The following is a 13107-nucleotide window of genomic DNA, read 5'->3' on the forward strand; positions in this document are numbered from 1 at the left end:
CATCCATCTGCAGCCTCACGCATCGCATCAGCTGCGGAAGCCAGCGCCTATCGGGGACATCCTTAACGTGAGACAGCCCTTTCTCCCGGGAAGATAAGAGACGGGAGGAATAACTCAATTATATTTATATTAAATAAATACAAGTGGTTCGGAAATGAGTGGCAGGTTTCTCTCCTCTGAACCGCGTGGGCTAAGGAAGAAAAGTGGGTGGACTTATATGTATGTGATTTATATGTAGCCTAAATCTCCTCCTCCCCCTCCCTGAGCCCACCCTACTTATAATGCTAATATAATAGCCGTCGTTCTCTGGCAGTTTGCGTTGCAGAACGATCGGCACAAACGCCTTCTGCTGCACTGGTGAAACCCTTTGGCCTGTAGCCTCGGCGTTAATTGATGCTACAGAAGCAATTCATTGTCCTCAATGCCCTCCCTGGGATCGTCAATTAAATACCTCCCCACCTTGCTGAGACCTATGATCGTAATAACAGGACTCAGCAGTGGCGAGATGCAGCCGGAGGGAGCCGGACGGCTGCTCTCGTGAGCGCGGCGTCGCGGGGAGGGCCGGGGCAGCGCGGTTACACGGCGCTGGGCTTCGCGGTCCCATTTACCTGAGTATCCGGTCAGAATTGGAGCTGGTCTTCGAAGGATCACCAGACTGGGTTTGTTGCTTTTCATGCGATTTGGCTAATTTTTCAGCAGCAGCAATGGGGCACCCAGATAAACTGTGGGAGGTTTTGGTTTTTTAAAAGAAGGAGAAAAAAAAAGAAAGAAGGAAACCAAGCATGAAAATCTTCATTTCAGGGACCCAGAGCTGCCCTGAGCCCATGAGAAAATTGTTGGCGTTTAAAGTTTTGGGGGGTTTTATTATCATTATCCTAGCATACTTTTAGTGTTGGCGAGCAGCAAAGCAGCCAAACATCAAGTGCCAAATCTCTCCAGGATGAGCCCTGGAGCATCCCCAGGGCCCAGAGGTGGATGAAGGAGGCAGCTCCCCCGGGACGAGCACAGCAGGGGCAGAAGGGGACGGGCTGGTTTCCTTGAGTGGTTTTAGCAGTTAAATGGCGTTTTTGATTTGCGTTTGTTTGGATCTTTCGCAGGGGCTGTTTGACGGGAGCCTTCTGAGGGGCACGTGCAGGGCGACATTTGCACGCCGGTGCCTGCGGGAGCTCGCGGGCTGTAGCGGCTTTTGCTCACGCGTGCCCTGCGCGAGAGCTGGCTCTGCCTCTCCGGGACGGCGTGGCTCTTAGGGTAATTGCTCAGGGAAAGGAAAAACCCCTCACAAGCAGAGCCTGCATGCTCCCAGCCGACCCCAAGCCACCACGGGCACCTTCGTCACTGGAGCAGCCAGCACCAAGGGAACCCCAGCCCAGCCCCCCGTGAAATTCGGGGCTCTGACCCCGACGGGTCTCAGCCCAAACCGCTGTACCCCAAGCTCGCTCCATAACCCACTACCACCAGTGGATCACCTCTGTTTCACTGCAGTCGCTTGCTGCCTGCACCAAACTGAGCTTCTCAATTAACCAAGCGGATTTCCCTGGTTTCCCTCTAGCAGCTACGGCTACGACGAAGCATCCATCCCTCAGCTTCCTCCACAGCTGAACAAGTAACGACACCAACTCACCTCGCGCCTGCAAACGCATCGACGTTCGCAGAGCCGTCGCTGTCTGCCAGTGAAACTCAAGTGCCACCAATAGTAAATCATAAATTCATGAGCGCATCCCTGTAGCACGAGCCAGCCTGGCTTTTTGGAAAGTTTCTAGCTTTTAAGTGCACCATTCCCTCCGCATTCCTCCCGTGTGGGGAAGAGCTTGAGTTTAACCGAAGCCAGGGCACGGGGTATAATTCCAGGTCCCAAAGCGCAACCCTGTCCCCTCCTGACCACACCTGGGCTGAGGTCCTACGGCAAGAGGACCTAAATTCCCAGGTCGCCAATAATTTCAGCCTAAATATCGTGGAAATCCCTAGAAATCCTGCTAGTGCCACATCTCCCTCCAGTCAGCCTCACCGGGCACCCTCATCTCCCCTAGTGCCAAGCACCCACCTGCATCGACCCCTCCACAGTCCCACCTGCGAGCGTGGAAGCATCGCTCTGCCCTACTGCCCAGCCAGGAATCACTGCCCCGTCTCGCTTTCTCATATTATTCTTTGTCTTAGGGTCCTCCCTACTTCGCTCGTCTCTCAGCGCAAGAGTAAAGCCGAGGTTTTGGGGGATGGTTGCCCTGCTGCCATCCTTGCCCTGGCTGTTGTGGAGAAGTCAAAGCTGGTACCTCCTGTGCGTGTTGCGGTTGCTGTTGACGTGACCCTGTCCTGTGCAGCCTGGCGTGGGGCATTTCAACACGTTCTCGTGCATCGCCAAGACTTCAGAGCGAGAAGGGGAAGGGGAGAGGGGAAGGGAAGCAAAAACAACTTGATAAAAATCAGAGGGAAAAGAAAAAAAAAAAAAAAGACAAAATCATCAAGTCTCGTATGCTGTTTTCCTAGAAATCAGGGGACGTGAAATGCTGTAATTAGAACTCGTCTGCGTAGCGAAAAAAAGATTTACAAGGCAGCAGTGCTCGGGTCGGCACTAGGTTAGCGTCTCTGCACACAGCCGGGGCTTTCTGCTCGGCTGACTGCGAGCCGGTGTCCCCCGTCCACCCCTTCCCACCCACCACTGTTTTGCAGCCAGGTCTCCGAATTTCAGGTAGTTTTAAGTGATTGAAGTAGCATCTCTGCTTTTATCCTTAGGACTAGCCTTTGTTTGATTTGGGTTTTTTTAAATTTTAATCTGCAGGATTATTGCTTCCTGCAGCGCTGACCTTAAAAGTAAAGAAAATAATTTGATTTGCAAGCTTTTCTAAAGCACACAGTTTGTGTTACTTATTTATTTTTTTTTCTTGCATTCAAGCTTGTGTGAAGACAGCTGTACTTTCCCCATGTTTCCTGCAGTTCTGTGTTTATGGCAGGTCTGCAACCTTTGAAATTACCGATAAGGAAGGGGTCCTGGTTTTTGGGGTTTTTTTTTGTCTGTTATGCCATTATCATAAACATACAACATTGACTTTTATGCATATGCGCAGGGAAGGCTATTTAGGATGCTGGTAGGGAGGTAGAAATAAAATATCTCTCTATGTATATATATAAAAATCTGTTATGCTGATGATAAATGTTTTCTGTGGGATAGATGAATCTCGATATAGCACCTTGATAGTGAATAGTGATGAGAGTGTAGGAGGAGACCCAGCTGTCCTGCACATCCCAAACAACTCCTCTCCTTTGCTGTATGGCAACACCTTCAGCACGTTTGGACAGCAGGAAAGAAGAGTTTCCCCTTCTTCTCAATATGATATCCCAAATAATGGAGAAAAGCATGTGACATTCAACGTAAAGATGGGAACGGCTTAACACACCTCTGGAGGTGGGCATCATTTTTAAAGCACCTCTTTGATTTTCAGAGAAGGGACCTCATTCTCCACAGGATGGTGCTAAAAATCTTTAAGAAGGGTAGGACTTCCTACTAATCTCCGTAGTGTTTCCCAAGGAGAACGATAACACTTTGGTGGATAAAAGCATCCCAGAAGAAGTTGGGAAAACACCATCCCATGCCAGAAACTCCGTTGTACGCCAAGGATTAACATCAGGCTTGTGCTAGGGAGCTGGTCATAAAATTCACATCATTTGGGACTATTTGGAGTGCCCATCGGCTCTACCCATCAGGTGTGAAAATCCCCCTAGGAAATAAGGCATCAGACCAGTTTAAGCAAGCCTTGTTTTCCCACCATGTACTCACTCTCGGGAGGGATCCTGTCTTTGTGCGGACAACCAGAGAGGCTGCGGTGGTGAGGGTAGAGTCCCGTGACGTGGCCAGTCCCATCGCAGCCAGGAGTCGGACATTTGATTTCTCGCTTCTCGGGTCTTGAGGGATCTAGGGATTGTGGGGAAAGGGCGGAGGGAAGCGGGTTAGCAGATTTGGAGGGGAAGAGGTGGAAAGGAGAGAAAAATTGCCGAAGGTGCTTCCCACCACTTTTCCAGTCGAATGGGGAGAAACCTTTGGGTTGGGAGGTTGTTTTCCTGAAGGAGGTATTGTAACACTGGGAGTTTCAAAAATTAAAATCAGCAAAGCAATCTGAGGAGCTAACCCAGCCGGGAGCACAGAGCTGCTCAGAGCTCAGGCAGCCCGGCTCAGCGGCTGGGGGACTCTGCATCCCCAAGTCCCTCATCTTGCCGTGGCCAGACTCCTACCACTACTCTAAAACCCACTTGGATTTTAAACCAGCCCTACTGCCCAGGCCGAGATTTTCAAGGCCAACAATCAACTTAGCCAGGCAATTCCCCTGCTGAGACGTAGAGGACACCATCAATTTGTGCATTCACTGTCGACCTCTAGGATGTCCCCATCCCTCTGGGCATTGAGGATTTGTGGCTAAATTCCCTCTGTGGGCTGTGACATCCCCCAGCAGCCTAGTTTTCGTGGGGTGCTGAGCAAATTCAGCTCTTTCACTGGGGACGGGAAGGAACGAGACGCGCGAAGGCTCGTCCCCGTACCTTTGCCGTAGTAGCTCTTTCGGATGCTGTCCAGCGGTTTGCTCTGTTTCTCGTCCACCTGGAAGTGCTTTACATGCTCTCCTGGCAGCCGGCTGGGCTCCCGCACAATTTTCACCTGCTCAGCTTTCAGCGCGATGGCTTGTTCCAGCAGCCCCAGGTTCCCCCTCGTCATCATGTCGTACATCTCTGACTCGTCGGTCACCGCTGATTTCTGGGAGCGGGCGTCGTCGTCTTTGTCGTCATCTGACCGGACCTCCACGATGACCGAGTACTCGGGCTTTGGGCTGAACTGCCCTTCACAGTGGCTTTTCTGGGTATCCTGAGAAGTGTGAGGAGCTTCTTCGCAGATCACTTCAGGAGCCATCTCCTCCTCCTCTTCCTCCTCCTCTTCTTCTTCCTCTTCCTCCTCCTCTTCTTCCTCCTCCTCCTCCTCATCTTCATCCTCCTCCTCATCCTCCTCATCCTCCTCTTCTGCTTCAGCCTTTTGCAGTTTGCAGGACTCCTCGCAGTTCGCATCATCCCGGTGCTCTGGGCACAACTCGCTGCTGCGTTCGCTGGTGACCTCGATGACCTCCTCCGCATCCTCCGTCTGGATGATGATCTCCTTGTCACACTCCTCCTCCACTAACTCTTCTCCCGCGTCCTCGTGGACCAGGTGCACAACGTTGGACGCCGGCTTGGAGACCTGCAGCTCAGCTTCAGGCAGCTGCCCTTCGATGGCGAGGGTTTCCTCCGCTATTTGGCCTAGGTTTAGGAGAGAGTTGGCGATTATTTCTTGATAGCTGCTATAGTTGGCCTTGCTGGGCCCAGACGTACTTGTTGCCGTGTTTTGTCCATAATGGGTTGATTTTGCTGGGCTTCTCTCTGAGGGCGGGGGAAGGAGGAAAAGAAAGAAAAGAAAAAAGAAGGAAAAGAAAGAAAAGAAAAGAAAAAAGAAAGAAAAAGAAGAAAAAGGAAAAAGAGGAAAAGGAAAAAGAGGAAAAGGAAAAAAAGGGGGGGGGGAAGGAGGAAAAGAAAGTAATTGAATAAGCTCGTAAACATCTCTGTCTTACTTAAGTTTAAGTGAAACCAGAGCCTGGCTGTTATACCTCTAGAGCAGCCTAATTTATTGCATTTGGGAACGGCAGGTAGGAAGGGGATTTCCATCGGAAGCTTTCGCGGGGCTCAGATGCACGCGGCTTCCCGGCCCCCACCAGCAGCAGCCATCTGGCCCCCTCGCTCCCAGTGCTCCCCAGGCCAGGGGCTCCCAACCGGGTCTGACACAGTGCCAGGACCCCGGCTGGACACCCATCTCGTTTGCCTGTCGCTGCTCTTGGAGGGCAGCCGGATCCGGCCATGGGGACGGCTCCTGCACCGGCGCAGGCAGACGAGCCCCTCGGGGACCCCGGCTGCCTTCCCCGCCGCCGTCTGAGCCGTGCGACAAGCTCACTGTGCTTTCCATGGGTCTTTTCCCCGGGGAGCATCCCTGACGGAAAGCCTCTCATTTTTAAGACGCCAGATACAACCTGTGCGTACTCCCTCAGCTTAACCAGAGCTTTGCTATTGTCCTTGCACCAAACATAATAATTGAAGGACCCATCCTGTACATAATTCAGAGGAGCTATAACTCCTGGTTATTAACACTCCCTGCCCTTTATTCATCTGCAGAACACAGCTCTGCAATCAATAATGATAAAGCACCTTCCGCTGGCTGGGGGCTGCGGGTCTCCTCCTGCTCCACCGCCTCCGCCTCGTCCTCCTCCAGCGTCCCCTCCGACTCGTCGGAGCCGGACTCCTCCTTCGCCTCAGCCTCCTCGCTGCCGTCGCTGTCGACATTGTAGCCTTCATCCAAGGCCAGCTTGAGCGGATGGGATTTTCTCTTCGACACCAGATGCTCAGCCTCCGCATCCTGAAGTTTCCTCTTCTTTGCTAGCGGGCAGCTCTGTAAACTGCAGATGAGATCAAGGAGCAGAGAGGAACATTGCCGAGTGAGAAAGGCATGGCTACGGCATCCGAACCGCTTAGGCAAAGGCAAGTGGGACAAACACACAAATACCAAAAAAAAAAAAAAAATCCCCCAGCAGCCCAGATTTTCAGCTGGTTTAACCCTTCACGGCCAGGAGATCTGCTCTCAGACCTTGGCTTTTTGCAACTACGTCAACTTTACTCAGAAGTCGGCGCAAGGATGCTGGTCTCACTCCAGCAGTCTGGACCATGGGCGGTTGTTGTCCAGGGAGAGGCAGGACCAACAGCTCCCAGCACCACTGTTGGTGATGGCCACCAAGTGCCACCATGAAACCAGGCAGGGGCCGCAGAACCAGCCCCTGGGACACGTCCACCAACTGCTCTGATTTCATCCCTACAGGGTGATGAAAACCATCAGTGAGGCTGGCATGGCCTCGAAGGCAGCCAGCGTGCTCTCGTGTCCCCTCCCTGTCCATAGAGGCATCGAGCAGACCAAAATCTCTGCCTGCCCACAGCTCCCTTTAACCCCAGGCACCTGAGCCAGGTGGTTTGGGATCTGCGGGAAGGCTACTGCCAGCCCGGTGAAGCAGATCCCCCAGGATCCCTCAAGAACTGAAAAGACAGAATTTTCTGAGAGACAGAAAATTGGCTCTTCGGTAGGAGAATTTGGGGCAGGTGAGGTGGGTTGCTGCTCTGAATCAGCCTCTCTCCAGTGAACATTTGTTTTTGGGGTTTTTGCTGGCATCCTTCCATCCCCACTGCCTCCGAGCCAGCCTCACCTTCTGTGTCTTGCATACTTTCCACGGATGTGTCCTGAGCCGTTACAGCCTGGGGTTGGACAGCTTGAGAGGGAAACAAGCAACCATCAAGAACAGCAATAAAACTCGGAGAATTCATTTTTAATTAGAAGTATATAGACTACGGTCGGTTAAACGGGTCCTGTGCACGAGGAACAAAATAACCACCAAAGGGAAGATAATTTCCCTCGGATAGTGCAGCTTGTCCCTTTGAATTCCAAGTGAGGAGGGCAGGAGAGCAGCCTTGCAGTTTGCTAAAAATTAATGAAATGACTCACCCCATTTAATTAGATGAACGGTTCATTATAGTTTTATGAGTATGTTTAATTAAAGATTTGCATGTGTAAGAGCAAGCTTTTAAAAAGCAGACAACTACTGCACTCTGCCTCCCCACTACCACCCTTCAGTTTTCTTTTTTGCTGGTGCAGGAGGAAGACACGGGCTTCGCACTTATTTGATGGCTTATTAGGGACCTGGGGTTCCTTGCACTAAGAAGTGGGTGACTTTTTGGAACGAGCAGACTGGGAGTGAATCGAAGAGGTTTTAACCAGAGCGCTTTGGGTGGAGATCACCAGGATCAAAAGCACCTCGGAGCCTCACTTTTCGGGAGATGGATGGGATTTACGTGGCCAGATCTCCCACATCTCTGCTGCGGAGCAGGAGTTAGAGCAGGATGAGTTAAAGATTTCCAGGGAGCTCTGGGCAGCGCTCGCAGCCGCTTCTGCCTTTGCCATGGGCAAAGCTTGCCGCGTCCCTCGGTGCGGGGCTGCATGCCTCCCCTGCAGGGGTGATTAGTCCCAGCTCCAGGAGCTACAAGGGCTTCAGATAAGAAGCATTAAAGCAAACATTTTCTGGCAAAACCAGATTATGGCATTGATTATAGGATGCCCAAGTGACTTGCCTGACATCTGAGGAATTCTGGAGTCGTGTAGGATTAACAACCTCATTTAGCACCGTATCACCCTCGGCCCGGGAAGTTGGAAGCGCTAATGAAATCTCTTGATGACAGTGCAAAGGGAGAAGGCATCGCCAGCCCAGAGGGGATCTGGCCAGCCTATTGTTCTTGGAGTAAAAGACACGGGACAACCTTAAATAGTACCAAGTGCCAAGTCAGGCTTCGGGGACTCAGAATTTCTGCTCTCAGCAGAGAGCTCAGCCCGTGCAGAAAGCTAAGGTTAGGGAGGGTCTGAGTGCGCTAATGGATGCAGCAGCTCTGGGTGCACCGGCGGGTTATTAATGGCTCAACGCCCCAGAACACCGTGCACAAGTCAGATCGCTGTGTTCAAAGAATATAATTCAACCCGAAACCGGGACAGGAAGGGCTGCTGAACTGTCGGGAGCGTAGGAATCCTTCTTACAGGGAGACCGGCTTGCTTTAGCTTAGCAAAACTAATGCTAAGAGAACAACTGATGGCAGCACCTCCCCTGAGGGGACACGGCTTTCTAGATGAAGCGTGGGTGTGAGCTGCACCTCCTGGCCCCTCCGAGATGAAGTCCCCCCTTCCTGCTGTCCCCTTTGCTCGTGGCCCAGTTTCAACCCAAGATGCTGAGCATCCTGCAACGCCATCGCTTGGGGGGTGGCTGCCAGCTTTTTCGGCATGCACACACAGCCTGAGCCCCGCCGTGCCTGCGGTCTTGCCCGCCAGCAAGGCATCCCTTCCCAGCAAAACGCTCGAGGTCATGTATAAAAAGATCTCATCCCACTAACGTGCGGAATTGGGAGAGAGCGCCTTCCCCCTTCGCTGCTCCCTCTGCTGATGATCTGAAAGTCTGTTTAATTTTAATTGCCCTCAGTCACGACCGAGGCTGCTCGGTACTGAGCAGCCCCAGGTGCACTTTAAGGGACTGCACGTCGAAAGACAGAGCGGTGTTTACGATACCAGTGACTTGCCCGAAAAAGGCCTGATTCTGTGGGAAACGGGAGCAGCTCTGATGAAGATACTACAGGCTTTTATAAGCTTTTCTGCATCAACTAAAGCTGATTCCCCCCACCACCCCATTTTTTTGATGTGGTGAAATGAAACCTGCACTAAAAAGTAAGTAGGAAGGTGCCAAGTGGTTCGGCATCGAGGTGTTCCAAAGCAGGTGGTGATTTGGGATGCCTCTGGCTTCCGTGTGTCGATTTATTCCCTTTAAGAAGCACCAGGGCCACGGCGATGCTCGGCACACTCCGGGACAGGCTTTCCTGACCCTGCTGTCCGCCGGGGAGGCCTCGTATTTTGGCAGGAGTCCCAAAAGGGGAAAGGGGCTTCGAGGTCTATTAAAGCTGCTCTCCTTCCCCGCAAGAGCCACCGCACCGACCTGCTCTCCCCCTCTCCGCAGCCTTCATACGCTTGACAAAAGGGGCCTCTTATTGTTATGCAGACGATGCCCTGCTTCCAATTAGTCGATTAATCGTCCAGTTAATCAGGCAATTAGGTGACAGCTGCAGAGATGGCTTTGTGGAGCACTCTGTCCTGCCCCTTATATATGTCACCTGCTCCAATTACCACCTCCACTCAAGTGTTCAGCAATAAAAGTTGGAGAAGTGGCGTGCCCGCCGCTCGCTCCTCCCGCCTCTCTGGAGTAATAGGAGCGCGGAGGAGCAGAAATGCTCTGAAATTGGGTTGGTTAAGGTCCAATTACTCTTGGACACACGCAGCTTTCTAACGGAGCTGCGAGGAAAGGCAGCCCCTGCTATTAGCGCCTGTCCAGGTTAAAGACTCCTACCTCTTGCGTAAGCCCTTGTGCAAGGTTTAAAGGGAGCTCAGAGATGGGGGAGGCTGTTATTTATAATGAGAAGCTCTGCAGGGCTGCAGAGGCTCGCTCCGGCTCTTTTGGCTGCTGCTGTTCACGTGCCAGCGCTGCTAAATGAGTGAACAGGACCTCGGTGACTCAACGGGGGACGTAGGGCCAAAGGAGGAGCATCTGGCACAAGTGATGGGACACAACATTGTTGAGGGGCAACAAGAGGATGCAAAATATGTGGAAAAGAAACTCTGGTTCGTAGGATGTTGTCCCTAATGATCCTGCAACACAAAGCATGGGCATCAGGGTTTGCTGGCGTTTAGATCTGGGGTAGGATAGGGTATGGCTGGAAGGTTTTCAGTCTAACATGACCCATCCAGAGCTTGTGCATTCATCCCTTTAACTCCTGTGGTTCCTCTGATGTGTGTTGTCAGGTGGTGCCCTGAAGACTTGGACACAAGGTGCCCACCAACAAACCCCCCAAGCAAAACCTCCAACCATTAGTCCCATGGGTTTGCTGCCCTCACCCAGGTTCCCAAGCCTGTGAGGAGCTGCGGGGCTTCACCCGAGCCAGTCCCAGCACGGGGCCTCCCCTCCCTCCCACCGCCGAGGAGGAGCAGGGTCCTTACCTCACCTCCTGGCCGATGAGCTCCGTGGGCACTTGGGCGAAGGGACAGGATGCAGCAATGGAAACAAACACAAGGTCAAAAACACAACAGGGGTGCTCACCCCCCCCCAAGATATCCCCCTTCTCTGGGGACCCTCTCCTGCCTGCAGCTGGGTTTCTATTGCCTCCTCGGGCATCCCCTTTGGGAAAGAAAGGGCAAATCTATCCTGCCATCATTTACTGCACGCCAGCCTGTAGTAAATCATAATCCTGCCTTGTAAATCCTCGTGGCTGTGCTTAATTTCCAGCCCCTGAGTGCGTGCTTGCAGCACCAGGGGCTACCTCTCTCTCTAAATACATGACAACTTTAAAGCCGGTGGAGCTATACTGATATACGTACATAAGACTCAAACACTTTTAAGTAAAGAATGAGTTTTCTCATGCCTTCTTCTCTATGTTTGCCTTTAAAATATGCTCCTCAGTTACTTTTTGCACAGTTCACTGCTGTTCCGTTGCAGCAGCCACATTTACCCTCTACCTATCGACAGGCACATCTTTCTCCTCCCTTTGTCACCTCGGACTGATGTGGGAGCCCCTGCCTACGCTCAGACACATGGTAGAGGATGTGCTGCTTGGCTTTTAGGGTAAACAATAGTTTATAGGGTTTTTAGGGATTATTTCCTACTTGTGAATAAGAGGACATCCCACTGCTTACAATAACAATGTACGACAACATCGCATCGCTGCTAAAACCTTACATCCAGCCAGGAATCCAAATAATCAGGAGAAAAAAACAGCACAACGTAAGTATGAATTTGCCCAGGCTAAAAACCATAGCACGTTTGCTCAATTTGTTTGAGCTAATTGGGTTTCCTGGGATCCAGCTCCCAGTGGGATGACTCATAAGCTTCAACAAACTGGAGGCAGCGGCAAGTCCCAGGGTGTACGCAATAAATTACCTTTTCACATCAAGAAACCCATATTCAAGTGTGGGGAAGGCAGGGTGCGAGAAAATAAATAGAATCAGGGCGCTTTCATCAGCAACCTAAGCGAGCACCTTTATGTACGTGCAACAAAGCCTTGAAACCCAAATATCCAAGCTCCATTCAGCGCAACTGGCAGCATCTGGGTTTTGTTTTGTTGTTAAGAAGATGGGGATGCTGAGAAGAGCAAGGAGGAAGGCGGGTCGGGGCAGAGGAAGGTGGCCCGGCACGGCTGCATGGGTGAAGCTGCAGTCTTTGCATCCATCGCACTCTTTCAGCCAGCCCCGTTCATCCCTTGCTTCCAGCCACCTTTGCAATCTGTCAAATCCACGGCCACAAAAAGGAACCAAAACGGAGAGGCTGGTCTGTAACGGTCACGTGTGGCCACGGGGCCACCCGAGGTGACACCCCATGCTCCGTATCAGAGCACCTCGCCTTCTCCCGGGGCGAGAGCGTGCAAAGCAAGGCCCTTTTTTTTTTTTTTGGCTTTTTTTTTCTTCCCCTGTGTGTAGGGGATGAGGGTTAAATACTACAAGGACCTGTAAAGGTTTGTGGTTGGGAGATTTCCAGGGTTGTAGACAAATCTCAGTGGGGTTGGAAGGGGAGTGGCAAGCATAACTTAAAGAGTTAAGCCTGGACCTGAAAAATCAAAGCCTGTTTGGCAGAAGCGAAGTGCAGGGAGCTCAGGTCTACACATTCCCATGCTGCGGGATAACCAGCCGCTCACCTCTGATAGACTTCGATCGCGTGCGTGCTCTCTTATCATCATTTTCTAAACTCATCTGGAATGGAAAAAAAAGATAATTGCTGAAAGATAACAAGAAAGCATTAAAGGACAATCTCACATGTGGTTGTTGCTCTGTGAGAATACCTGGGCGGCAGGGAAAGTTTTCCCGCATGTTTGAGACAGAGGTTTCTTGCATTGATTTTATTGTTCAACCCACGGTGCCCAAATTCAGCAAACTTAAATTAATTTCCACATCCTGGGACACAAGGAGGACACTCTGCTGGTCGGGTACCACAGAGGGACAAACACCCAGATGTGATGGCCCGTGGTGGAAAACGGCTGCGTCCGAGATACCGCTTGTTCTCTGGATTTACACCGCAGACACGCTGTGAGCACCTACACGAGTAGCCAGCGCATATTCAGCGTTCATATTCTGAACGTGCAGCTGAGCTGATCTCATGCCCGGGAAGGGCAACTTCTCGTGCAGCACCCTAGAGTCAACCTCTCCTCTCTGCTTAAATTTCACGCAAAGAGGGTTGCATCTAAATAACCCCCACAACATGGACATCAAACAGGAGGGTCTGCGGGGAATGCGGGCATGAATAAGTAACAGTGGGGACTTCAAAGTGTTTGATATTAATTAAACATCATGACATGCCACACGGTAGCAGAAGGCTGAAGTGCCGCCGCTGCCGGGGTGCAGCGCGGGCGCGTTCGGCGGCAAACGCCGCCGGAGCGCAGAGGGTCGGAGTGAGCAGGGCGGCGGATCGAGGGCTGGTGGGCTGGGGACGAGGTAAC

The 13107-nt window shown here is 51.9% G+C and overlaps 1 protein-coding gene across 1 annotated transcript in view; it reads right to left on the reverse strand.

Moving 5' to 3' along the window:
• MYT1 (myelin transcription factor 1) overlaps positions 1-12364 on the reverse strand; it is a 34104-nt gene extending 21740 nt beyond the window's left edge. Inside the window, exons 1-8 of the mRNA XM_010283953.1 lie at positions 12310-12364; positions 10622-10652; positions 7248-7310; positions 6203-6452; positions 4525-5386; positions 3770-3904; positions 2268-2358; positions 609-722 (exon numbers count right to left, since the gene is read on the reverse strand). Of these exons, the coding sequence (XP_010282255.1) occupies positions 609-722; positions 2268-2358; positions 3770-3904; positions 4525-5386; positions 6203-6452; positions 7248-7310; positions 10622-10652; positions 12310-12364 (1601 nt within the window). The remainder of the gene's footprint in view (positions 1-608; positions 723-2267; positions 2359-3769; positions 3905-4524; positions 5387-6202; positions 6453-7247; positions 7311-10621; positions 10653-12309) is intronic.
• Between the last annotated feature and the right edge of the window lie 743 nt (positions 12365-13107).

Source organism: Phaethon lepturus, unplaced genomic scaffold, assembly GCF_000687285.1.
Source record: "Phaethon lepturus isolate BGI_N335 unplaced genomic scaffold, ASM68728v1 scaffold19920, whole genome shotgun sequence".
Classification (NCBI taxonomy): Eukaryota; Metazoa; Chordata; class Aves; order Phaethontiformes; family Phaethontidae; genus Phaethon; species Phaethon lepturus.